Source organism: Alosa sapidissima, chromosome 3 (genome assembly GCF_018492685.1).
Source record: "Alosa sapidissima isolate fAloSap1 chromosome 3, fAloSap1.pri, whole genome shotgun sequence".
In the NCBI taxonomy this organism is placed as follows: Eukaryota; Metazoa; Chordata; class Actinopteri; order Clupeiformes; family Clupeidae; genus Alosa; species Alosa sapidissima.
The window spans coordinates 22,461,294-22,486,338 of NC_055959.1; the positions used below are offsets into that span (position 1 = coordinate 22,461,294).

Here is a 25,045-nt window from a genome sequence, read left to right on the forward strand (position 1 = left end):
ACCCTAAATATTTGAAGTGCCACATGGAAACAAAGCACCCTACTGCAAAAGACAAACCTGTTGAGCACTTGAAAGGTGACACAGGAGTTGAGGACTTTGCAAATAAGCTCAACATCAGCATGCTCCAAACAAGTACAGGTTTTATCACATACCTCAGCGTATCAGTTGACTTGAACGCTAAAATATAATTTGTGACTTAATGACCATGGGAAATGAAGGGTCCCAAGTAGGCCTGTACGATTCGGGAAAAAATATGAATCACGATTTTTTAGCCTAGAATTGATATCACGATTCTCTGCCACGACCCCCCCCCCCCCCCCCCTCAAAGTGTAATATTTATTGCACACATGAACCATGACAAAACAAAACAATTTGGCAGTACCAAACATGTATTGTGCATCACCACCACAAGCCTGTAGACATAGAGGCTTCAATGAATAAAGAAAATACTGGCCATTTAAGTACAGTAGCCTAGGCTACCAAAAATACTACATATAACACATTGAACTAAATATGGTCCTGATACAGGCTCTATCTGAACTCCTTGTCTTTACATAACTAAAACATGTCAATCAACATACTGCAGCTACAGCTTCAATCTCTAGAGAAATGGAGCTTGTCAATTGTCAATTTAAGTACAGTATCAAAAACAGAATGATTTCTTAGCACACTCTTGAACTGCTTGCCTTTTAGAGAATTAACATTTAACTGGTCATTCAGTTCGGTTTAAGTGGTTGGCTGATTCTCGTCACTAGTACCCAATGTTTTTGCAGTACTCTAGGCTACTCTAGGCCACAGACTGTTTCTTAAAAGTTATTTCTCCACTACTGGTTCATTTATCAAACTGGTGCTTTCTCTACGTCTTTTGCCAATTAAGCCACGTAGTTCGGTAGAGAGACGTTTGAATAAATTAGCGTTTGCCATTGACAACGCGATTGACAACGTTGTGATAAGTAGGCTATACAATTTTAAACAAAATTGTCTAGGCACCGCGACAGTTGTAGTCTGCATGAAAAGTCCTTGCACACGCGGTGCGGGCTGAAGCGGTTTGAGGGAGAGCAGTGCAGGGAGAGAATGCGTGCTCTCTCTATAATGAAAGAGTGCATCTAGGCTAATCTATATTTTAAATAACTGCGTGCTGCTATGGAAAAAATAAGTCAATATATTAGAGATATGGTGAGTAACGTAGGAATGGACGAGTTATTCAGCCTAACTGTAACTAATTACTGAAATTTGAATTATAATGCGTTACCTTACTTCGTTACCCAATAAAGTAACTAAATTACAGTAGCGCCTAACTTTATAATTCGTTACCCCCATCACTGCCAGTAGGCTACGTGGGTTTTAATCTAAATCAATTTTGTTTATTTCCTTTCGCACTAGTTAGACGACGCTTCAGCCTCCAAGGCTTTAGAACTACGTACTCGCTCCACTAGTGAAACACGTGACTAAAAGGTACTTTGTCATTGGCCGAGGGTGAAGCCCTGAACATTGTGAGAGAAGGGAGAGCATTGCAGCGCTTGGGAGTGCTTTAAAACTCACAGAAAAAAGTAGTAGCGTTTGTGATGCAGTCGGCCCGTAAAATTAAACGAGAATCAAAGTCATATAAAAATTAAATCGCGCACAGCAGTGAATCGAGATCGCGATTTTATAACGATTTATCGTGCAGGCCTAGACCCAAGGCCAGACCAGTGTCCTAACACTGCTAAAAATGCTTATTTCAAATATTTTTTTGATTCCATGTTTCTACCACATTATCTTACAACCTTTTGGCATGTGGCAGTGTCATTTTCAGTCAGAACAAACATATTGGTCAAGAGAAAATCAACATTACTTCAATATTTGCCAGGGGTATGAATAATTTTGTTCTTAACTGTACATCTGAAAAGTTAAAATTTATACAGATAAAAAAAACACAATCTTAAACGGATATTAGGCCAACAATAAATCAACATACATATTTGTTCAATATACCTCAAACATGATATCAAATCATAAAATAATATTCATCAAATAACATGCCTCACTTTTATGGGACAGAAACATATCCTTTAACCTTTTTTTCTCTTACGTCTGTGTGTGTGTGTGTGTGAGTGTGTGAGTGAGAGAGAGAGAGAGAGAGAGAGAGAGAGAGAGAGAGAGAGAGAGAGAGAGAGAAAGAGAGAGAAAGAGTGTGCAGTTTGTGTTGTGTGTGTATGTGTTAGGTAATAATAAGGGTCAGTTAACTGATTGACACTGGGGAGCCACTGGGGGGAGCTGACTTCACCTAGAGGCAGGTGTTTTTGATTGACCTACAGGTGAAGAAAAGCAAGCTGAGCGCAGCCCAGAAAAGCAGGCGTCTTGAAGTCCATCTTAATGAGCAAATGGTAAAATCTGCTCAAAAGGTAAAGGTGAACTGACTGATAACTGTTCTGATACATAGAGGATCATGGGAAGAGACAGTGCTCCTCCACTCAATGCTGGCGGAGAGAAGTGACATTACAGGGAGACGTTTCCGGAGAGTTTCCACCTGCTAGGGGCCTGCCAAGTGCTGGGCCTACGAAGAGTTTCTTTGGCTCTGATGACATCAGGTGTCATTATTGCAAAAAGCTGAGGCACATTAAATCACATTGTCCGGTTTTGCAAAAGAAAGGGCGCTTTGATGATGATAACAGCTACAGAAATGTGTAATGCAATGCAGGAAGTGCATGCAGATGCCAATACCACTTCGAATTGTCCGACTTCAGGTGTGATTCTCACATGACCTCACGCGTGAATCATGCGTCTTTTATCTATATTTCCCCAGTGAAGCTGCAATGACCCAAACAACCACCAGGTGGCACTTGTGAGCAGATTTAGGAATATCGGCTTTTGCCGCTTTGAGTCAATGCCCGCCAGTATGGTACAGTATTGACCTAATAATGGCCTACCCAACGTTTTTTCCACAATATTACCCCCTGATGAGCTTTCATTTCGATGGCTGATAGGCCTACAGTACGTCTCATGCGACAGTCCCAACATTTAGCACTATAATCAAACAATCCAAAAGTGAATTAGGCCTAAATCCCGAAGCAAACTGAAAATCTTCTGCTTTTAATATAGCCTACCTATAGGCTGCTCCAAACGACACGCAGTCTCCCGATAAAATTTTTCATTGTTTATGAAGGTGTCTGTTATTTTAGCGGTGGTTTTGATTATGTCTGTTTTGCTTTCATTAATGGTTTAGCTCATGAGGTCATGACAGGGACGTTGGAAGTATTTTCTGAGAGGAGGTGCGGATGATGTGAGCGGGGGTCCGGGGGTTTGACAGCTAAAAACACCATTTTAACGCAGTTTTCGGAAGGACAGAAATACCAATGTATGATTTCAATCCGTGTTATTTGCTATTGTGGAACTATTTTTTTTCAGATACCTCACAACCGCGTATAAACTTCCGCTCGATATTTGAGACAGTAAAAGAAGGCTGGGCGATATGGACCAAAACTGATATCTAGGGGTGTAAAGATGAACCGATACGTATTGGTATCCGTTTTTAACGTGTAAGATACGGCTACATCGATACGTGAAGCCCCGTATCGGGAAAAAACTGAAATGAACCGGTCGTTATATCGATTTACTTGTTATGAATCGGTGCACAACCTTTTCTGCTCGCTCAGACTCATTTACGTTCCAAGCAGCGCGTTCATCCCACTTCCGGTTTTGAAACTATACGTGGCATGGAATTGTGGGTAATGCAGTTCGTTTTTTTTGGTTACATTCATTGCCCAAAGTTGTCAAATGACCTCATTACCCATACATCTATTGCAACTTAACCATGTGACAACTTGCACTCGGGTCGGCTTTTGTTTTTCGAAATCCAGCGCGAAATTAAGCACTTCTAGCATTCCTAAACAGCAACGATAGTCTGTAGAGTAGCCTTACCTTTGATGAAGGGATTTCCTTAATGTTAAATAATAATTTGGCCCTTGCTGCTAAAACGATGCATAAATTATTAGCCAATGATTTTGTTCATATTCACTCAGACTTGTGGCATTTTAGGTTTCTGCATTAGGTCTACTGTTGGAACAAAATAAGCCCAGAGAGTTCATGGATTTGTAGGCCTATTTTATTCTTGTAGGGTAGGCTAGGCCTATATGAGAAAAGGCCAAGAGTGTCTTAAGCACTGTTTTATTTTATTTCGGTATTGTCTTACCTCAACAAGGCTACAGCTCCATGAAAACAATCAGATATAACTCTATAAAATCTGTAAAGTCTATAAAAATGTATTTTTATGTTGTATTTGGCTGCTGTGCTTGACTGAAATGTAGACTATTCTTTTTTCATTTCAATACAGTATATGAAACAAACCTCAGTTTAGATAATCATATTCACACATTTTGTTGCCTAATTGACAACCATGAACATGATAATTGATAATATAAAATGAATGCGCACCTTGAGCAAATTATAAAAAATCTATCAGAATGCTTTCCATTCTTGAACTGCATCGAATTGCATCACATCGAATCGTACTGAATCGTTTTTTATAAACATGTATCTTTTCTTGTATCGAATCGGGCCCATGTATCTAGATGCGAATCGTATCGTCTTTTACATGAGAGATTCACACCCCTACTGATATCCCGATATTTTGGGGCTGATTGGCGATATACGATATATATCGGTATTTTAAACACAACCAGCTTTAATTAGAATGATTTCAGACTGCTCTAACACACAGGGTTCCTACACATTTTCCATTTCAAAATTCCATACTTTTTCCATACTCAAATGTTCAAACTTCTTGGTAGATTTTTCCGACCATATTCTAGACATTGTCAATGGAGTGTTCTACTAGCATTGTGAATAGCTGTATAATAATGTATATTATTAACTTGTTAGCCCACAGAAAACACTTGCCCATTGTTGGATACTTTTCGTTGGGGAAGTGCTGAAATGGAAGGTGCACTCACATTTGACAGCATAGCATACATATGTTGGAGACTAGTGCACTGCTGGCAGAGGCCTCAGAAATCACCGTAAACAGTATTATTTGTTTGCAATAACAGTTTATCAGATAATGCAGTATTCATATCTTATAAATAAAAAAAAGTCTACTAGTGTTTTAGTCGAAAATAGCAGAGCTACGCAAACAAACCAGTGCACAATGGTGTAGAGCATGTGCATAGAACAGGGGTTCTCGATTTGTTTTTGGTACCAGGGTCCCCTTGTGGGAGAGATTTTTTTCTGAGGACCCCCATTCAATTGTATCTTGATGTGGACTGACAACTTCAGCTACACAACAGTAGGAATGGTTCATTATGACCTAAGTGAAGTGATTAGAACTGTAGATGCAATAGTCTGGAAACACAAATATTTCTCCATACCCTTGTTTCTTTTTTCCATACTTATCCAGACCTGGAAATTACTAAAATCAAATTCCATACTTTTCCAGGTTTTCCATACTCCGTAGGAACCCTGAACACAGCTGTGTAAAAAAGTGTAAACAATAACATAGGCCTACCAATGCCAATAGGCATAGTAGGCTACAGCTGCTCTGATAAAGCTGTGCAAATAACAAAAGACCAATAAGTCGACCCTGACTGACAACACAGGCCTACATTGTACTGCACAATGCAATATTTTGGGCACAAAAATATTGCAGTAGCCTACTGCAGAAAAAAAACTGCAGTTGTCACACAATGAAGTTTTTTTTACCGTAAGGGTTTGATAGGGCCTAGATGACAAGCAAATGTAGCCTATGATGGCCTAGACATGTGTGACTTGCTATCGATAACAATTAAGTAGTTTTAAACAATTAGGCTACTTAAACAACGTAACTAAGTCATTCACCAAGAGTGTGATAGACACTACCGTCATTTTGTATGCGTTCATTACCATTTTTGCATGTTCCGGTTCGTAAGAAAAAATCCCTATGCACGATTGAATGGGGTTTCGGGAATCATAAAAAATGATGCCCTTAACTGCTCGCGAGTCCCCGCGTGCATTTCCTCTTAATAAAATCAGCGTGTAGGTTGTCTCCCTGAGGACTTTAGATCTACTATATCGCTAAATGCAAGCACCCATAAGCGTATTTAAATTAGCTAGGCTATGTACCAAAAATTAAATTTTACCGTGAGTCGAAGAGCTGTAAACAGTGTTGTAACTTAAATCTGCGTGTACAAAACCGCTTGGAGCTCCAGTGGAATTTTCACAACGAGAATTCTCGGTCTAGCCATTGATGTGCCGACGGAAATAGGCATCAGCACCAACCTCTGATCACGGTAAACAAAATCTGACTCCGTGTCAGTCATGTTTGAAAGTTTGTAGTGCTGCGAGGGAGAACGTGCACACGCAAGGGGCGCAGTTGAGCAGAGCTGCGGCTGTCTGAATGGTCTGAACTCAGAAGAGCAAGTGCGTTGATAAAATGGCCCATTATTTGACATACCGGTATTACGATATTGCCTCAACTACATATCGTTTTCAAAAATATATCGTAGTTGTAATACCGATATATCGCCCAGCCTTAAAAGAAGGTCTCGCGGAAAGACTATACAACCAATACAACCAAACAGCCCCCCTTTCCGTTTCCTGTAGCGCAGTAATATCAACAAGCAATCTTCCAACAGAAATAATGGGATTTTACAAAATGCAAAATAAAACACGACAGAAACTGTTTGTTTGAAGTGCGTATAGACTACTTCTGTGAGCGGGGAATTGATGTAGGCTACTTTGATTTCAACTTAGTTGCAGTCTACGCGATTAAAAAGTATGTCTACTTGTTTGTAGGCCTAGTATCCAAACAATCCAACTCCAAATCAAACAACACCTTGCAAATTATCCTCGCGAATCAAACAAGTGATAGCTATGTTTAGCCTAAAGCGAAAGTATCTTCCGACCGGGCCGGGCTGAGGGGATTAGATTAGGCAAGCAGAGGTAATAATAATAATAATAATAATAATAAAGCTTTATTTGTATAGCACCTTTCATACACAGAATGCAGCTCAAAGTGCTTTACATTTGAAGCATGTAACACAATAATAGTCAGTCAGTCATTATCAATCACTTTTCTTTGCTGTTTATGATATACTCAGCAACATATCAAAAATATATAGTATTTATAGTATAGTATCATAAGACTGGCAGCCTTAACCCTCTTACCCCCCACAAGCACGCCATATGGCAACTGTGGCAAGGAAAAACTCCCATATTCCAGGAAGAAACCTTGAGCAGAACCTGACTTAATAGGGGGAGCCCATCTGCTTCTGGCTGGCTGCGCCCTCCAATAGTAGCAGATGTAGAATAATCTGAAAATGTAGTCTACAGGATAAGATGAGTTAACTAAAAGCTTTCCTGTACAGGTATGTTTTCAGATCTTTTTTAAAAATATTTACTGAACTCGCCTGCTTGATGTACAGAGGCAGGGTGTTCCATAGTTTGGGGGCATAATGGATAAACGCAGCTTCTCCACTTTGTTTGTGGAGCACTTTGGGTACGATTAAAAGATTAGAATTGGATGATCTAAGTTTCCTTTGTGGTTGATAAGATATTAAAAGCTCAGAGATATATGAAGGTGCTATGCCATTCAGAGCTTTGTAAGTAATTAACATAACCTTAAAATCAATTCTATAGGAAATAGGGAGCCAGTGCAGTTCAGCCAACACAGGGGTGATGTGTTCTCTCTTCTTAGTCTTAGTTAAAAGTCTAGCCGCAGAGTTCTGTATGAGTGCCAATTTCTTTAGATGTTTTTTGGGAAGACCAGTGAAAAGTGCATTGCAGTAGTCTAACCTGCTAGTGATAAAGGCGTGAATTAGTTTTTCTGCATCTTGTTGAGTTAAAAAGGGCCGCACTTTGGCAATGTTTCTCAAGTGGAAATAGGCTGTCTGAGTAACTTTACTGATATGGGGCTTAAAACTTAACTCTGCATCTAAGATGACACCGAGGCTTGTTACTTTTGGTTTGACCTGGTGTGCCAAGTTCCCCAGATTACTAAGAATAATATCTCGCTTTAGTTTTGGTCCAACCAGAAGTACCTCTGTTTTGTCATCATTTAGTTTCAAAAAGTTTTTGCTCATCCACTGATTAATGGAGGTTAGGCATGCAGTGAGGGAGCAAAGGCCATCTGGGTTAGTTGGCTCCACAGAAAGATACAATTGGGTATCATCTGCGTAGCTGTGGAAGTTTACATTATGTTGACTTATGACGTTTCCCAATGGAAGCATATATAGAGAAAATAGCAGGGGACCAAGGCAGCTCCCCTGGGCCACACCAAAAGGCAAGTCTTGTTTTTCAGATACATGATCTCCTAGACTGATATAAAAATCTCTGCCAGTAATGTAGGTTTGAAACCAGTTTAGAGCATTATCAGAGAGACCCACCCACTTCGCAAGGCGGTGAATTAGGATGCTATGATCAATGGTGTCAAATGCCGCACTCAAATCCAGAAGAATAAGGATTGAGACTTTGTTTGAGTCGGTAGCTAGTCTGAGATCATTGACTATTTTTACTAGAGCCGTTTCTGTGCTATGATTTGATCTAAAACCTGATTGGAATTTTTCAAGGATACTGTTTTCGTTGAGGAAGGTATTTAACTGATTACAAACAACTTTTTCAAGTACTTTGCTCAAAAACGATAGATTTGATATAGGCCTGTAGTTGCTCAGATTGGTATGGTCAAGATTTGACTTTTTAAGTAAAGGTTTCACAACAGCGGTTTTAAAAGCAGTTGGAAATATACCTGTTTCTAATGAGGTATTTATTACCTTGAGAAAAAAGGGAGCTAAGCCATCATATACTTTTTTGAGGAATGTAGTAGGGATTGGATCTAAAACACATGTTGAGGAGCCGGTTTGAGTTATAATTTTACCAAGCTCAGATTGAGTAATAGTGCTAAAGGACCTTAATTTTGGGGGGCTGTTTTTGGGTGTACTATCAAACATATTACTTGTGTTACCAATAGCCTCCCTTATAGAAATGACTTTGTTTTTGAAGAAGTCTGCAAATTCTTCGCATCTTAGAGAGGATGCCTGACTGAGTGTATCAAAAGGTGTTTGATGCAATAGCCTATCAATGGTAGAGAACAACACCCTAGAGTTTCCACTGTTTTCAGCAATTACCTTAGAGAAGTGGTTCCTCCTCTCATTCCGAATAGCTCTATTATAATTTGCAATTTTTTCTTTTAGAATGGCACGGTGAACCTGTAACTTAGTTTTTCTCCATGTTCTCTCAGCTTTCCTACATGATCTTTTTAGATCATGGATATTTTCGTTCATCCAAGGTGTCAGTTTGCTACAGGGCCTTTTTTTAGTCTTTAAGGGTGCCACTCTGTCAAGCAGAGCGCCTAATTCACGATTGAGAGCCTCTACCATTTGATCAATGGGATGATGTAAAATATCTAAATTTATGGAGTCTATAAGAGCTATGAACTGCTGTTCTGCTCTAATGTCCAAGAGTCGCGATTTGATTGCAATTTCGGGATGAATTTTTGGAGTATGTAGTACAATATTAAAAGATACACAATGATGATCAGACATATTTATATAATTTACTGATAAGTCTGTGACTTCTATCCCTCTGGAAATGACTAGATCGAGGGTGTTGCCAAGGTTGTGGGTGGGTCCTGTAACATGCTGCTTTAGCTCTAAACTGTCCAACACATTAAGGAACTTACTGGCTTTAGCATCAGTTGTCTTATTGACATGAATATTGAAGTCGCCATTTACAATTATCCGAACATAGCTAGTGATGATGAGCGACATAAGTTCAGAAAACTGGTCGAGAAAGCCAGTCCATAGTTTAGGAGGGCGGTATAAGGTTAATAGAAGTACAGCTGGGTCAGCCTTCAGAGTGAGGGCAATATACTCAAAGGAAGCGAATTCGCCAAAGTTGACTCGTGTGCAACTATATTTGTTTGAGAGAATGGAGGCAATTCCACCACCTCGTTTGCCTTGTCTAATTGAGTGGAAGAAATTATAATTTGGGGGACAAGTCTCAACAAGAACAGCTTCGCTGTCTGAAGTCAGCCAGGTTTCAACAAGAAACAGAAAATCCAATTTTTTTTCACTAATAAAATCATTGATTGCAAAGGTTTTGGTAGTAAGTGCACCTATATTTAGTAAACCCATGTTAGCTGAAAATGCCTCTGGCTTTTGAGGAATATGCTGAGGTATGGAAAGAATATTTGTTAGGTTTCTAGTTTTAAATTTGTCTTTTCTTTTTACTATACGTTGGGTAGAAATCAACGTTGGAATAGAACTATGAGCATAAGTCATGCTATTGCATGACACGGCTTGATCTATGGTAGTAGTATTGTATGTTACCCTGCAGAAAACATTCTCAGACTCATCCACATGTATAATGCCATTCGAATCAATACCTGGGGGGCGTGAATCTGTAATATTTTCTACAGAATGTCAATGTCTCAGTGTGGACGCTATGTTGTCAGAGAGTAGCCTGGCTCCATGTTGGTTTGGGTGGAGACCATCACGCTTCAGCATACTGGGCCTCTCCCAGAACAAGCCCCAGTTGTTGACATAGGGGATGCTTAGGGAAGCGCAGTAGCGTTTGAGCCAGGTGTGGAGATCGAACAGTCTGGACCATCTCTCAGCACCTTTTCTGTAGGTAGGGAGAGGCCCAGAGATGACAAAGCGTTTTTCTGTGCCCATCAGAGTGGTGATGAGAGTTTTGTAGTTTTCCTGCAGTGCTACTGACTGCTTATCTCTGATGTCGTTCGTGCCCACGTGTACGATGATGTTGTTGACCTTGGTGTGGCGGGCCAGGATGCTTGGGAGTTTCTGCTGGATGTCAAGGACCTTGGCACCAGGGAAGCAGTAGACCTTGGAGGGACCGCTACATGATGGGGGAATGCAGAGGTCTCTAACCATGGAACTGCCGATGACCAGGGTGGAGGTTGATGAGGTCCGGGGAGGAGGGGGTCGGGGGGGCGCCGACTTTGAGGAGGGACCAGGATGGTTGTCTCGGGGCTGGAGGGGCTCCTCATCCTCGGTCAGAATGGCATAGCGATTTTCCAGTCGTATAGGTTGGGCTGGGCCTGAGTGCCGTCCGGACCGTCTGCCGTGCTTGTGATGCTTGCTTCTACGCCATGGCTCAGGCTGGTGTGGAGTGGAGCTGGCCAGCAGAGCAGGCTTGGTTCTCAGCAGAGGCCGGGGAGAGGCAACAGGGACAGAAGTTGCATTAGTGCATGGCATGGTTAAAGTATTGGAGGACAGAGTGAAATCAGGGCATCTGGCATTTGTGTGTGTAAGAGAGGTAACGTTACTTACGGAGAGAATGGTGTCGAGGAACTGTTCATCCTTCTCAATCTGATGGAGGGTCGATATTCTGGCTTCGAGTTCCACTATCTTTTCGCTGAGAAGGACGCATGAGTCGCAGCCTGGTGCACAGCTGAGGGGAGGCATCGTGTCGCGGCGAGGGCTCGCCGGTGTCAACTGTTTTTTAAACGTTTGTTTGCTAGTTGGCTAGCAACAGCGATATCGTGCAGTTCCTTGATAACTCGAACACAGGTAGCGGGTAAGTAATCTGAGAAGATCTCACTTTTATATTGAGTCACTAGTTTTGAGAGACGTTAGAAGGAATTTGATGCTTTCTTCTTCCAGATATCGTTTCCTTGGCCCGGTATTATTTGCAGCCCTTGATACTGGCTTAACGTTTAACGTTAACGTTTGACAGAAAAGTTTGGCGATCAAGGTTATAGAGTCCGATAATCCAAAGCCTCGAGCAACAACAGTTTATGCAAGAGTTTGTTCACGAGATATAATCGGTAGCCAGTAAATCCGTAGAAAGTAGATGGTAACAAGGAGATTTAAGATAGATAAGTTTGGAAGTTTAGGTAGTTACATACGGAGCACGCCGACCGAGTCCGCAAGTGACAATAGCCTACAAGTTATCCATCAGTTACAAACTGTAGAAGTTTGTGGCAATCGCATTTGCATTTGCATTTTTAGTTCAGTTTTAAACGAACAACTTAGTATCCAAACAACACCATTCAGATCTAGAATTTAGAAGAAAAAAGTCCACCGGGACGTTCGCTTCTATCTGTCAAATATGAGCCCACTTCATGCGCAACAGTCTCGTTTAGTAGTGCTTAATAACCTATACAAGATCGGTTCCGAAAAAACCTTCACGACACTTTAATTACAACTGCGTTAGCCACAGACCTTCAGCTATCTTTAGTAAGCTACATACTGTAGCCTATGTGTATGGAACAGTCTAGGGATGCATTTGGGTGCACTGTTTGACATGTCAGTTAGCCTACTCATTTGCACCACTGGTTAGATGTAATTACGGTATTTCACTCGTGCAATGACAATAAGGTTGAATGTAGGGTTACTCTAATCTAAAATCTTAGAAATATGAACTAAACGTGAATTAAATCTTAGTGGAATAAAATCTTCAGCATATCTTCTACTTATTCAAAAATAAATGAACTGACTTCCAATGCATGAATAAGAAAAAATAACAAAAAATCAATGGCATGACCTGTCTTCCTGATACCCATTAAAAAGTCTAACTGCATGGAACTGTCAGGGATTGTTTTTTTTGTTTTTACAAAAACACAACAACCAAATAACATCATGCTGATAGCTTTTGTTCATCTCAAACACAATGTAGCCAGGTGAGATGTTTGCAACTACATGAGCTTTTATCAATCCAGTTGCAGTAGGCCTAGATCCCAACCACAATTGATGAACTGTGATGAACTGCCCTACTTGTGATTGTTTTTAGAGATTTTAGAGGTTTTATATTGATGCTACAGAATTTGTGGCTGGTGCTACAAAACTTTTAACCCCTTAAGTTAACGTACAGCCCTGCTGTATTTCGTTACACTACTTGTTTTGGAACATCACTTATTTTTTAATTAACGCATTAAGATAAAATTCCAAAAGATGATTTTTGTTATTTTTCTTTTTAGTCAATTTAGCATGGTTGTGTAAACTTATGAACACAACTGTATTTAGACAGTATTTCTCCATACAGGAAGAGTCCAAGTGCTAAAATGGCCTGTCTGCAGTCCAGACCTGTCAAATTAGGTGCATCATGGAATGGAAAATATGATTAAGAAAGCCTCATACCGAGCAACTAAAATCAGGCAGGAATTAATTACCAAAAGGACACTTTTAGGTGAACTCTGACCCCAATTCTGAACATTTCTGCATCAATGGTTTCTAACAGCACCCTTTAGTTAGTGAGATCTGACGAACCCTTGTTCTGTCCAAAACATCTCAGTGAAAAGATTGTAGGACAAAATCTCTGCTACAGGTAAGTTCCTCTTCACAAGATGTGCTTTTCTTTTAACTTCATAATATACGACCTGTAGAAATATATGCACATAAACACACATGGACATAAATCCATGATTAACGTAACAAAACTTACAGTACATTTTTAAATTAAAACATTACGTACAAAATGTGAATTAACTAACCAAATTCACAGGCTTTTAAAATATTCTTAATTATTAATTAATTATGTTCTGAATAATGCCATCTGGGGCCATATTCACAAAGAATGTTAAGGCTAAAAGTAGCTCCTAACTAGCGAATTTAGGAGCAACTCCTAAAAATAATGGGCGTGTCACTCCTAACTTTAGGACTCCTAATTTTTTTCACTAAAAGTAATTCACGAAGCATTATAGACCTAAAAGTAGCACCTAAGTCTGGGACAGCTTAAAAGAAGTCGAGAGGACTCCTAACTCACTAAGACCTATTCACAAACCGCTTTTTGTGGCATTTCGAGTCACAATGTTTTGAAATCCTATGCGGCTACAGGAGCTCCAATCGCGAGGGAACAATTTTGCATTGTAGGCATAACTAAGGGATGCAATAACACCACCAACAACCAAAACTGCTCATTGTCAACATGAAAATTATATGTAATGTCTCATTGTGAATCAAATTAAAATGTTTTCCTCTTTGCAAACGTAGGCATAGGCATATGGTGACAGATTAATTTAATAATGTTGCAAAGATACTGCATCAATCCGTATGCTTCAGTTTGCCTTACTCTTTATTAATTTAGGCTAGGCCTTTTTATTCAGTTATTCATCATCTTCCGTCCTTCGCACTACTTCTGTAGCGGACGCATTCCCAGACCTGTCACTCATCATCATAAGGGAGGTGGTTGGAATCATTCCCGCGTTACAATCGTCAGCCAATCAAGGTGGCCACTTCAGTCAAGCTCGTGCATCATAGTTTAGGAGTTGTAATTTTTCCTTACTAAGAGTAGGTCTGAAAGGCTTTGTGAATAACTTTTAAGAGAAAACTCCTAGCTAAAATCTTTTAGTGCGAGTACTCCTAATGGTAAGATAAAAGGCTTTGTGAATACGGCCCCTGATCACTTGCACTAATGCATTCTGACTGTTTGCATTGTTCAATACAATATAAAATAATATGTGATGAGTGTTGAGTATACCTCTTGCAGTTGATTCTCAATGTCCCAAAACACTGTTACCAAATCAGATGGCCACATATATTTTTTAAAACCTTTTAGGCTCTGCAGACCTCCAAAAACAAAATATCCGGGAGATGGCTTCACCCTTATTACTGTGTCCACCCCCTCTTGCCCCCACCACACCTAAAATACACACACACATACACGCACACACAAATGCAAAACAGCATCCATGCACTCTCACAAACATTTACACACACACAAACAAAAAAAATACATATAAGTGTAAAATCTTTTGAAGATCAACACAAGTCTTACATACTACAGTTTGCAAGAGATATATCTGTATGGCACAACTGAAAGAAACACTGATGTTTCAAGAGGGACTTCACAAAAACACTGACTATCATTAGTGGATGAAAAACATATAGATGTCCAACTCAGACCTCTTCATGATACGTGACAAAGGCAAACTCTCCATGGTAGGACAGACTGAAGTATTTGATGGACCTTGTGGTCGGGAAACCTCGGACAAATAGGAACGTTTTTCCTTCATCAAAACTGAAGATGATAGAAAGCCATGAATTAGTTCAGACACATATTGTAGATGGGAAGAAATGTGCATTGTTGTCATTTGCATTTACAAGGACTCCCATTTTCTCATATGGTGTTAACTCATTGAATGCCAAGCTGTTTTCGGAAGCTTTGTCCTAGAGTGCCAGCAATCTAGACCAGCGTTTCTCAAACTATGGGCCGCGGACTGGCACCGGTCCGCAACGTGGAGACTGCTGGTCCGCAGAGCCGTGGAGTGAAATTAGGCCCGGTGCTTCGTGTGATAATTTGCTGCGCAATTGATCAAGGAACCGCGGACCGACAGAAAAAGAAAACAAACGTTTCTGCATTCAAGAGGAAATACTTGCTAATTCGATGTCATTAGACATAGAGCCGTACACATAAGTAGTGGTATGAGCGTTCATTCAATGCATGTGTGCGCGCGACAGAAACCGAAACTACCCGATAACGTTGGTAGCAAAGCTCCGCTTCAACCTGTCGGAAGGCTGTTTATTTATTTAACGGCATTTAATAGTGGATTCTTGCAATTTCCGGCATTTAATAGTGGATTAATAGTGGATTCTTGCAATTTCCATATAAACAGAGCAGAGACTGTATAATACACTGTCTAGCATTGAGTAGGCCTCTGAGTATAGTCAAATTTGAATATAACGTGGCCAAAAGATATTGTAGCCTTATTAGTTTTCCTATTAAAGATCTCTAGAGATCTGCTCCGCCGTTTACCATTGAAGGTTCTAAAATTCTATGTTGAATTCAATGAACCCAGATATTCTTTATTTGCCTACCAGTGTATGATGCATTGCTTACATGAGGGAAACATTCCAAAACAATAGCACCCATATAGTTGCTGTTGTTTTTGTTTCCTGAATCCTTACATTCAGGCATTCAAATTAAATTTCTTTAAAAAGCATGTACATTTTTTCTCCATTTGCTTACCAGTGTATGATGCATTGCTTACATGAGGGAAACATTCCAAAACAATAGCACCCATATAGTTGCTGTTGTTTTGAGAAGTATTTTTCATGCTAGCATCATGCAACCATGCAAAAGCAATTAACTTAACTATTATAATTATTATATCTTACATTAGTAAAGCAGTCCTCTGATGTGCATGTTTTCACAAACGTTTTGTGAACAATGTTAGCACTTTAAACATTGACTGCTTTGAAGTGAAAGTGCATGTATAACAATATAGCATAATAATAATTGTGATAATGATAATCATCATGATAATTTGATGGGGGGGGGGCTGTGTATGCGCGGGCCCTATGACCCCAAACGTGTAGCAGGGCCCTATGACCCCAAAGTCTGCCATGACCGGGCCTTAGGTCAAAGAAGTTTGAGAAAGGCTGATCTAGACCATTGTTGATGATTTTTGTACAGCCACAGCATATTCTGCGTTATAGCTTTGAACACATACAATGGCTCGTTTAAAAGGTGAGACTTTAAGCTCTCAGTGGGTGCAAACCGTGTATTTCTAACGCCTCTGTTCCTGAGAAATCCCAAGCTAAACAGTGGCTAGTTTTCATCAAAATCGCTGTTTTTTCTCTAGAAATGGAGATATAACGTCTTTCATGAAGTATTAAGTGTTGCCTGTAAACTTTCCAGGAAGTGATCAGCGAGACCTGGTGAGACTGCCACCTAGTGATAGACCCACGAAAATGGCCTGGTTTTGAGATGACGTGCATGTGTCACTGATTCGACCCAAAGCGGCAACCGAGTTATGATGACGCACAATCTGGACATTTTTTCATGAGTTTTCGATTGTCATATATTTCATTTCCCAAAATCACATTTAAGGTGTGTTAGAGTGTCTAGTTTCATAATAAAAAAAAAGAGCTAAAAATGTAATATTACATTTTTGGCACTCAACGCATGGGAAGGAAAAACGTAATATTACGTTTTTGGCACTCAATGAGTTAAACAGATTAATTGCATCAGCCACATGATGCAAATGAACCCCATTTGTATACTATAACCAGTGGTGGCGGCATGCTGTAGCACTTTGTGTCCTGTCATTCTATTATACAAATTAACACACAGGGCCCAAGTTTGAAAACGGAATCTTCCTGTGCTACCCCCAGTGCATGCACACTGGGGCCAGATCTAGGTCAGACGCATGAAATGGGTAGAACCAGTTAATTAAAGATGAATTAAGTTAAAGATTTGGTTAAAGCCAACCAAAAGCAGTGTTGAGCAATACCATTACATGGAATGCATTAGACGAGATTACCATAACCATAGCCCTATTTTAGCGATCTGAAATGCACGGTCTGACACAGATGGTTTTAATACCTTTAGGGTGTGGCCAGTCCAAAATCGCTATCTTGATGGCGTAATAAGTTTGCCAGACACCAGGCACATTGTTCAAAAGGGTTGTTCTCATGTTTTTCTAATCAGTCATTGATGTGTTTTGGGCATAACATTAGGGCAGCCGTGGCCTACTGGTTAGCGCTTCGGACTTGTAACCGGAGGGTTGCCGGTTCGAACCCCCGACTAGTAGGCACGGATGAAGTGCCCTTGAGCAAGGCACCTAACCCCTCACTGCTCCCCGAGCTGTTGTTGCAGGCAGCTCACTGTGCTGGGATTAATGCAGAGACCAAAATTCCCTCACAGGATCAAAAGAGTATATATACTTATTAAACCGATGAGAGTGACAGGTCATTCCCTTTAATACCAAGGAGCACATTAAACAGCATGTTGATATTTTAACAGTCAGCAGTCGGAAGGAATCTGCTTGCCTGCCAGACTGTGTATGCAACACCTGGATTACACCTTTGTTTACTTAAACGTGTGTGTGACTAGCAAAGTAAAGCCTGCATGTATGCACTCGTCTATTATTCGAACTCATTCAAACTGAAACTTCACTTCCGGTAAGTATTCCAGTCTTCAGGTAATCCACGTGGAAAGTGCCACTTTGACGGTCTGTACATCCAGGGAGAGCACAACTTGGAGCTCGTCTCCCAAACCCCACTCTGACACCAACTGTGTCTCTGAGCCTTAAAAAGCCCTTCAGCTCATCAGGCCCTGATCGGTCTAAGGTGTGTTGGGATATCGTGTGTTGAGGGGTGGAGGGTGGAGTTTCCAACTACACCAGCAGATGGAGCCAAAGCTGTCCGTGACTGCAGCCATCTCAGGGGAATGTAGCGCCCCTCCTCTCGTGACATCACACATCCCCCCCCTCGAGACCGACGTCCTCCTTGGGGTGAAGGAGGTAAAGAAGGCGTCGCACTGGGAGAGGGCATCCGCATTGCCGTGGCGCTTGCCAGCCCTGTGGACAACAGAAAAGTTAAATGCTTGTAAGCTCAAAAACCATCTGGTAACCCTACTGTTAGTCTCCCGGTTCCTGGCCATCCACTGTAGAGGGCAAGATCAGACACCACCGTAAACCGTCGTCCCAGGAGGTAGAACTGCAGGGATTCCAGGGCCCAGGTTACAGCGAGACATTCCTTTTCAACAGTGGAATAGTTCATCTCTCTTGGAAGTAGCTTCCTACTTAGGTAGAGAACGGGATGTTCCTCACCGTCATGTGCCTGGGCGAGTACAGCACCCAGACCCACCTCCGAAGCATCCTCCTGGACAATATAGTCCTTCTTGAAATCCGTCGCTACCAGGATCGGACTGGAACACAGGACTTGCTTCAGGTTGATGAAGGCTGTCTCCGCCTCGGGATTCCACCTCACCATTCGTGAGTGGCGTTTGGTTGTCAGCTCTGTTAGAGGTGCAGCAATGGTAGCAAAATCCGTAATAAAATGTCTGTAGTAGCCGGCTAGGCCAAAAATGACTTCACCCAGGTAGTTTGTCTCACTGAAGGCCAGCCTACACTTTTTTTGGGTTTGCCGTGAGCCCCGCTTCCCTGAGTGAATCAATCACAGCTTGTACTTGGGGTAAGTGGATGGCCCAATCTGGACTTTGTATGACAACATCCAAATATGCCGCTGCATGCCTCTTGTGGGGAGCGAGGAGGCGATCCATCAAGCGCTGGAACGTGGCAGGCGCTCCGTGGAGACCAAGCGGGAGCCGGGTATACTGGTAGAGCCCCTCTGTTGTGGCAAAGGCCGTCTTCTCCTTCGACGCCGGGGTCAGGGGCACTTGCCAGTAGCCTTTGGTGAGGTCAAGAGTGGTTAGGAAGCGAGCATGCCCTAAGGAGTCTATCAAGTCATCGACACGAGGCATTGGGTATGCATCAAACTCAGACACTTCATTTATCAGGTTGCCTCACCTTGTAGTTTACCTCTCCCACACGTTCAATAACCTCATACGGCCCTTGCCAGGTTGCCAGGAATTTGCACTCACTGGTTGGCACCAGGACCAGCACTCTGTCCCCGGACTTAAACTCTCTGGGTTGAGCAGATCTGTTGTAGGAGGCTTGCTGTTGCCGTTGAGCAGTCTCCATGTGTTCACGCATCATGGGATAGACGGCCTTCATTCGCTCTCTCATGGCCCCCCCGACATGCTTGATCAGGGTCCGCTGTCGGCACGGTTGCTCCTCCCAGGCCTCCTTGGCGATGTCCAGCAGTCCTCGGGGTCTGTAGGAAAGCAAGAGCTCAAAGGGTGAAAAACCAGTAGACAACTGAGGTACCTCTCACCGCAAACAGCTGATCCAAGTTGCACCCATCTTCCGTGATCGCCTTCCTGCAGCATGGATTTTAGTGTTTTGTTAAAACGTTCGACTAGCCCGTCGGTCTGGGGGTGGTCGACTGACGTTCTCAGCTGTTTGATTTTCAGCAGAGCACAGAGTTCTTTCATCACCTTGAACATGAATGGACTCCCTTGGTCTGTCAATATCTCCTTCGGGAGCCCCAGACTAGTTGAGAGAAGGAACAACTCCTTGGCGATTTGTCTGGACGTAGCCTTCCTCAGTGGGATGGCCTCAGGACATCAGGTTGCATAGTCCAGGATGACCAGAATGTACTGATGTCCCCTGGAACTTTTCGGTAAGGGCCCAACGATGTCCAGTCCAATCCTCTCAAACGGGGTTTCGATAATGGGCAAGGGAATGAGCGGGTTTCTATATGTGGGCTTTGCCGCCACCCGCTGACACTCAGGGCAACCCCAACAGTAGTTCTCTATGTCTTTGTGTACTCCTGGCCAAAAGAAGTGTTGCAAGATTCTCTTTCGTCTTCTCTACCCCTAGGTGAGCCCCTAGCGGGTGGGTGTGTGCTAGGTTGAGTACGGTGGCCCGGTGGGGCTGTGGTACGAGGAGCTGTTCATGCACTTCACCATTTTTCTGTACTACCTGATACACTAACCCCCGGCTTACTGCAAAATGGGGATAGGTAGGGCTTGTCCTATCCCCTAGCACCACTCCCTCCATCACCTGCACATTTCTTAAAGCATTTGCAAGAGTGGGATCTTGTAACTGGGCTGTACCATACTGGCCTGTGAGAGGGGGAAGCTCTTTGGTGCCTTGGACGTCTTCTTCGCTGAAGATTGGAGCACTTCCTGGGACCATGTTCTCTTCCCCCGTGTCGGGACCAGTCTCTGAATCAGCTTGGGCACCTGCAATCCCTGCAAGAGCACAGGCTGGAGTGAGTGGTTCTGAGGGTTGCACTTGCGTATTCTCAGGATAAGTCTTACCTCTCCGCTTCCGAGGTACTCTCCTCTCCTGAGTCTCCCTCCACAGTGGGTGAAAGGCTGGGCAGTCTCGTCCAATTAGGACAGGAACGGGTAGGGAATCAACCACACCCGCCGTCGTGAGTATGGTTCCCCTGGTGGTGGTCATTGTGAGTTCAGTGGTGGGGTAGTCTCTGGTGTCTACATGGACACAGGAAACCGGGAGGACTTTCCCTGGGGTCAGACACGATGAACCCACCAGATCCTTACGCACCAGGGTGACACGGCTACCGGAATCTAGCAAAGCTTCCACATCATGGTGATTCACAGTCACCGGGCAGGTGGGAGGGTCGTTCTTGGGCGCCATCTACGACTCCCACGAGCGAAGCAAAAAGGTGGGCGGGTGGTGAGCTGGAGGACTAAGCAGTGGGCATAGGCTCATCCGCCGGTTTCCCACACAGCAGGGAGATGTGTCCCATCTCCCCACACCGGTAACACTGTCAGGTTTCGCTCTCCCGGTGTACTCTTCCTGGTGCCGGCTGGTTTCTGGCTCCCCCTGGAGCCTGGACAGCTCCTGAAGTGGCTGGGTTGGAAACCTTGGGGTTCTTTGGACGGGCTCCTCCCATCTGTGGCGGGGACACACTCCGGGGCTCCTTTCTGGAAGCCCGAAGCATCTCTGCTGTGGCCTGGTACCTTTCTACAGCTTCCACGGTTAGATCCACTGTTGTCAAGGCCTGTTGACTGATGAGCCGTTTCGCCTCATAAGGCAGGGCCCGTAAGTAATGGTCCACCACAACGGCCTCCACTACTGCAGCTGCCATAATCTTCTCCAGTTCCAGCCATTTCCGCATGATCCGGACAAGTTCGTGCATCTGTGCACGAGGAGGCTGCTCTGGTTGAAAGGTCCAGCTGTGGAAACGCTGGGCCATGCCCACTTCTGCTGAGGATCCCCGTCTTCAGTGCATCATAGTCAGTCGCCAGGTCCCGGACAGCATTCAGCGATTCCCCCGACAGAAAGGGGGCTAACAGTACAACCCACTGTACCTTGGGCCACGCTTCCCTAGTGGCTGTAGCTTCAAAGGCGTGCAGGTACGCCTCAACGTCATCTGGGCCCCCATCTTGGATATAAAATCACTCGCCCTTACTGGGCGGACATTACGGACGGCCAATTGTTTCTGCAATCCTCGGTCTTCAGGAGGTTGCCCCTCCAAGAGAGCCACGTTCGCTTGCGTCTGGGCTTGCTGGCCAGCCACCAGGACTTTCAAAATTGCCTCCATTTTGTTTTGTGGGAGGCCTACGGCCAATTTGGAAAATCAAATGTTCAGTGTCCTCCTCTGACATGCACTATTAGCGCTTGAACTATGCCCACATTCTCCACCATATGTGATATCATGAAAGGATACACGGTTCTCAGCAGGACAGTTCAAGTAGTGCAAGGACACAAGGTTAGAATACAGTGAAGGATTTTAATAAAGTTCTTGGGAATTAACAGAAAAGGGTAACTGAGGATAAGGTCGATCTTCAACTTAAACAATCTCTTCAACGGTGAAATAATAATCCCGATTCCCTCGGGTCCTCTTGAAAACAGTCTTTAGCCTTACTTTAGTTAGCGCTGCAGCCCGTGGCCAATCCAGCGGTCTTTCAGTCGTCCGGTAAGTATTCCAGTCTTCAGATAATCCACATGGAACGGGCCACTTTGACGGTCTATACCTCCAGGGAGCGCACAACTTGGAGCTTGTCTCCCAAACCCCACTCTGACACCAACTGTGTCTCTGAGCCTTAAAAAGCCCTTCAGTTCATCAGGCCCTGATCGGTCTCAGGTGTGTTGGGATATCGTGTGTTGAGGGGTGGAGTTTCCTCCAGGACGCAGCCTCTCGTGACATCACAAGATGTCTCAGGAAAGTGCAATACTGACTATCTTATATCTTTTTTTCAGCACAACCTAGGCAATATGATAAACATATTGTCATTTGATTTTAACCACCTATATGGACAAACATCAGCAAAAAATCATCAAAATATGTATTTATTTATTTTCTAAAGAAATGATTGGCAAAGAAAACAAATATATTAAACTTTTTGAACTAATTGAAATCATAAACACACTTATTATGAAATAAAAATATCATTGAAATTATTACTACAACTATTAGAGACATATCCCTCCTAAAAGTCATGTTGACTTTCTGGACGAGACCAACTAGACAATAACGGGGAACAGGTGAGGGCAGAAACGGAGGGAAACTAACAAGACAGTAAGTGCAGACCATATAAGGGGACGAGCGGAGACAAAGACACATGACAGACAGGTAAACACAGAGCACATGACACAGAAAAATATACAAAATGGCCACCAGGGTGGCACACAAGCAGTCAGTCCCTGAAGGATCCTGACAATTTCCTGAGAATGAGTATGAGAAAAGTGAAACTTACGAGCAAATGAGGCAGTTGCCCCAGAGGTACAGAATGCCACTGTTGGGGTTGTAGACTATTCCAATCATAATCACATATATATTGTTTGCGGTGGATTTGTCAGGGGTCATACTGTTGACAACTATGAATGAGTCCCCGGTATCTACAAACACACACACACACTAGTGATTTTTCTCTAGGAGTACAGCTACACAAAAGCAGAAACAGCTATTCAAATAAGACACATGATCACCAATTGTTTGGTCATTGTCAGATGTCATACTGTTGACAACTATAAATGAGTCCCTTTCCACACACACACACACACACACTTTAGTGACTTTTGTCTAGCAGTAGAGCTACACAAAAGCAGAAACAGCTATTCAAATAAGACACATTTCCACAAATGGGGTCCTTACCCTCTGGGACATATTTGGGTAACTTGCCATGTAGATGGAAATTCTGATCTACAAATACAAAATAAATTCTACTGTGAGACGTCAAGTGCACATAGTTATTTGTATATTTCCCAACACAATAATGTGGTCATTGGACAAGATCCATTTTATACAACAGACTTAAAAAGATTAACCAAGATTAACAACATAGACTGGCTATTTCAGATAATACAAAGGTGAGGTAAAATTCCTTGTGTGTGTAGGGGATTTCCCACAGTGGTGAAACAACAACCATTTAACCAAGCTTATTTACCATCAGAAACAAAATCACAGACAAGGCAACCTTTGTGGGCAAAAAACATCACCAACAGAGCAGCCTTGGATAGCATTTTACTGGAGTTATCAAGCAGACACCTTCCTTCATTGGGCTTTTGTTGAATTAGGCCAGTGGTCCCCAAACTTTTTCTTCCGAGGGCCAGCTCACTATGCCTGGCTCTAAGAGAGGGCCAGAGACTCGAAGTATATCAGTAACCATAAATAGCTTAGTGCCGTGAACAACAGCAGTGTACCTTAGTTGAATATTCCATTACATTTAATCATAGGCTACGGCAATTTCATACCATTGTTAGCTGTGTTTATGTTGCCATCATGTCATATCAGTGTAAAATGTAGCTCAAATGAAATAATATTAATAAAAAGACTTTTCCCAAAAGCATTAGCAGGGAGTCCCAAAAGTATTTTATTCAAAAATGTGTGAACTCTGAACTCTGTGTCTTTGCATACACAGCTCAAGTTGTGAACAAGCAATATCCTACAAATAATTTAAAGTTCTCAAACTATGAGAGTTTTATGAAGTGCTGACAAAAACATCTGAAATGACCCACCATTCTAACTTTCACTCACCTGATGAGAACTTTGTGAACGAGTGAATAAAAATAGAAATAATTATCCCAGAAAGTCCCAGAAATATGACTTGAATAGAAGTTAGTTAGTTATTAACAATTAAATGATAAACTTCTAGGATACTTTGAGCACTGACGCAGTCAGCATAGCCCTCTTATATTGATTGCAGGTAGGCCTACATTTCATTCCGTTTTCAATGGCAAACGCGAAACAGCGCCAAAACAACCACCAGTGGACAAAAAGAGTATTACGTACTGTTAACACTCGCCATAAAGAATGAATGGGGGAAATTACGTTGTTTATAGTTTGACGATGTCGTACTCCCGTGCGGGCCAGATGCTATATACCACGGACATGTTTTGGGGGGCCACCCAAAATGAGGTGAAGGCAATAAGGAAAAGAGCTTCAGACCGAGCGAGGGGGAGTTTCGTAGAGAAAAAGCATCAGGCTTGCCTGGTGTCCCTTTAATTCGGTACCATTATCGCTCGTTTCAATTTAGGACCTTGCAGTTGGAATTGTCGTTTGCTTATTGCTTATATGACCAACACACATCCATACACTTAATTTTCACCCCCTAGACATTATCATTCATTCTAGCTCACTTTAAATAAATATAATTGATTTATAATTGGAATTTGTGGTCAGCCTCTTTTGTGTTGTGCCATGAGCAGGGCGTAACAAGAGACATGCGTTTCGTTTGGAGCGGCATACCGGTAGGCTATTAAAAGCAGAAGATTTTCGGTTTGGTTTAGGATTTAATTTCCTTTTGGTCTGTGTGATTATATTGCTAAATGTTAGGACTGATGGGCACTGAAATCTGGGGGGTATTTGATGGT

At 42.5% G+C, this 25,045-nt stretch overlaps 2 protein-coding genes across 7 annotated transcripts in view; both read right to left on the reverse strand.

Moving 5' to 3' along the window:
* Positions 1–25,045, reverse strand: part of LOC121705195 (cation channel sperm-associated protein subunit gamma-like) — a 118,562-nt gene that overhangs the window by 33,349 nt on the left and 60,168 nt on the right. For all 5 annotated transcript variants that reach the window (XM_042086035.1, XM_042086037.1, XM_042086036.1 and 2 more), the window contains 5 exons: positions 23,328–23,375; positions 22,930–23,071; positions 14,814–14,928; positions 14,389–14,550; positions 13,179–13,288 (listed from right to left, as the gene is read on the reverse strand). In XM_042086035.1, the coding sequence (XP_041941969.1) occupies positions 13,179–13,288; positions 14,389–14,550; positions 14,814–14,928; positions 22,930–23,071; positions 23,328–23,375 (577 nt within the window). The remainder of the gene's footprint in view (positions 1–13,178; positions 13,289–14,388; positions 14,551–14,813; positions 14,929–22,929; positions 23,072–23,327; positions 23,376–25,045) is intronic.
* LOC121705196 lies at positions 18,143–22,422 on the reverse strand. Of its 2 annotated transcripts, XM_042086040.1 has the most exons (3): positions 19,163–22,422; positions 18,464–19,043; positions 18,143–18,211 (listed from the first exon to the last, which is right to left on the reverse strand). In XM_042086040.1, the coding sequence occupies exon 1, from the start codon at positions 20,861–20,863 to the stop codon at positions 19,985–19,987; it is 879 nt and encodes a 292-aa protein (XP_041941974.1). In that variant the 5' UTR covers positions 20,864–22,422; the 3' UTR covers positions 18,143–18,211; positions 18,464–19,043; positions 19,163–19,984. The 2 variants fall into 2 exon arrangements, with proteins under 2 accessions (XP_041941974.1, XP_041941973.1); XM_042086039.1 differs by having other exon boundaries at positions 18,464–22,422.

Bases quoted from the DNA above. Each gene is read 5' to 3' on its own strand.
- LOC121705196 (XM_042086040.1), bottom strand. From the start codon at position 20,863: ATGGCGCCCAAGAACGACCCTCCCACCTGCCCGGTGACTGTGAATCAC.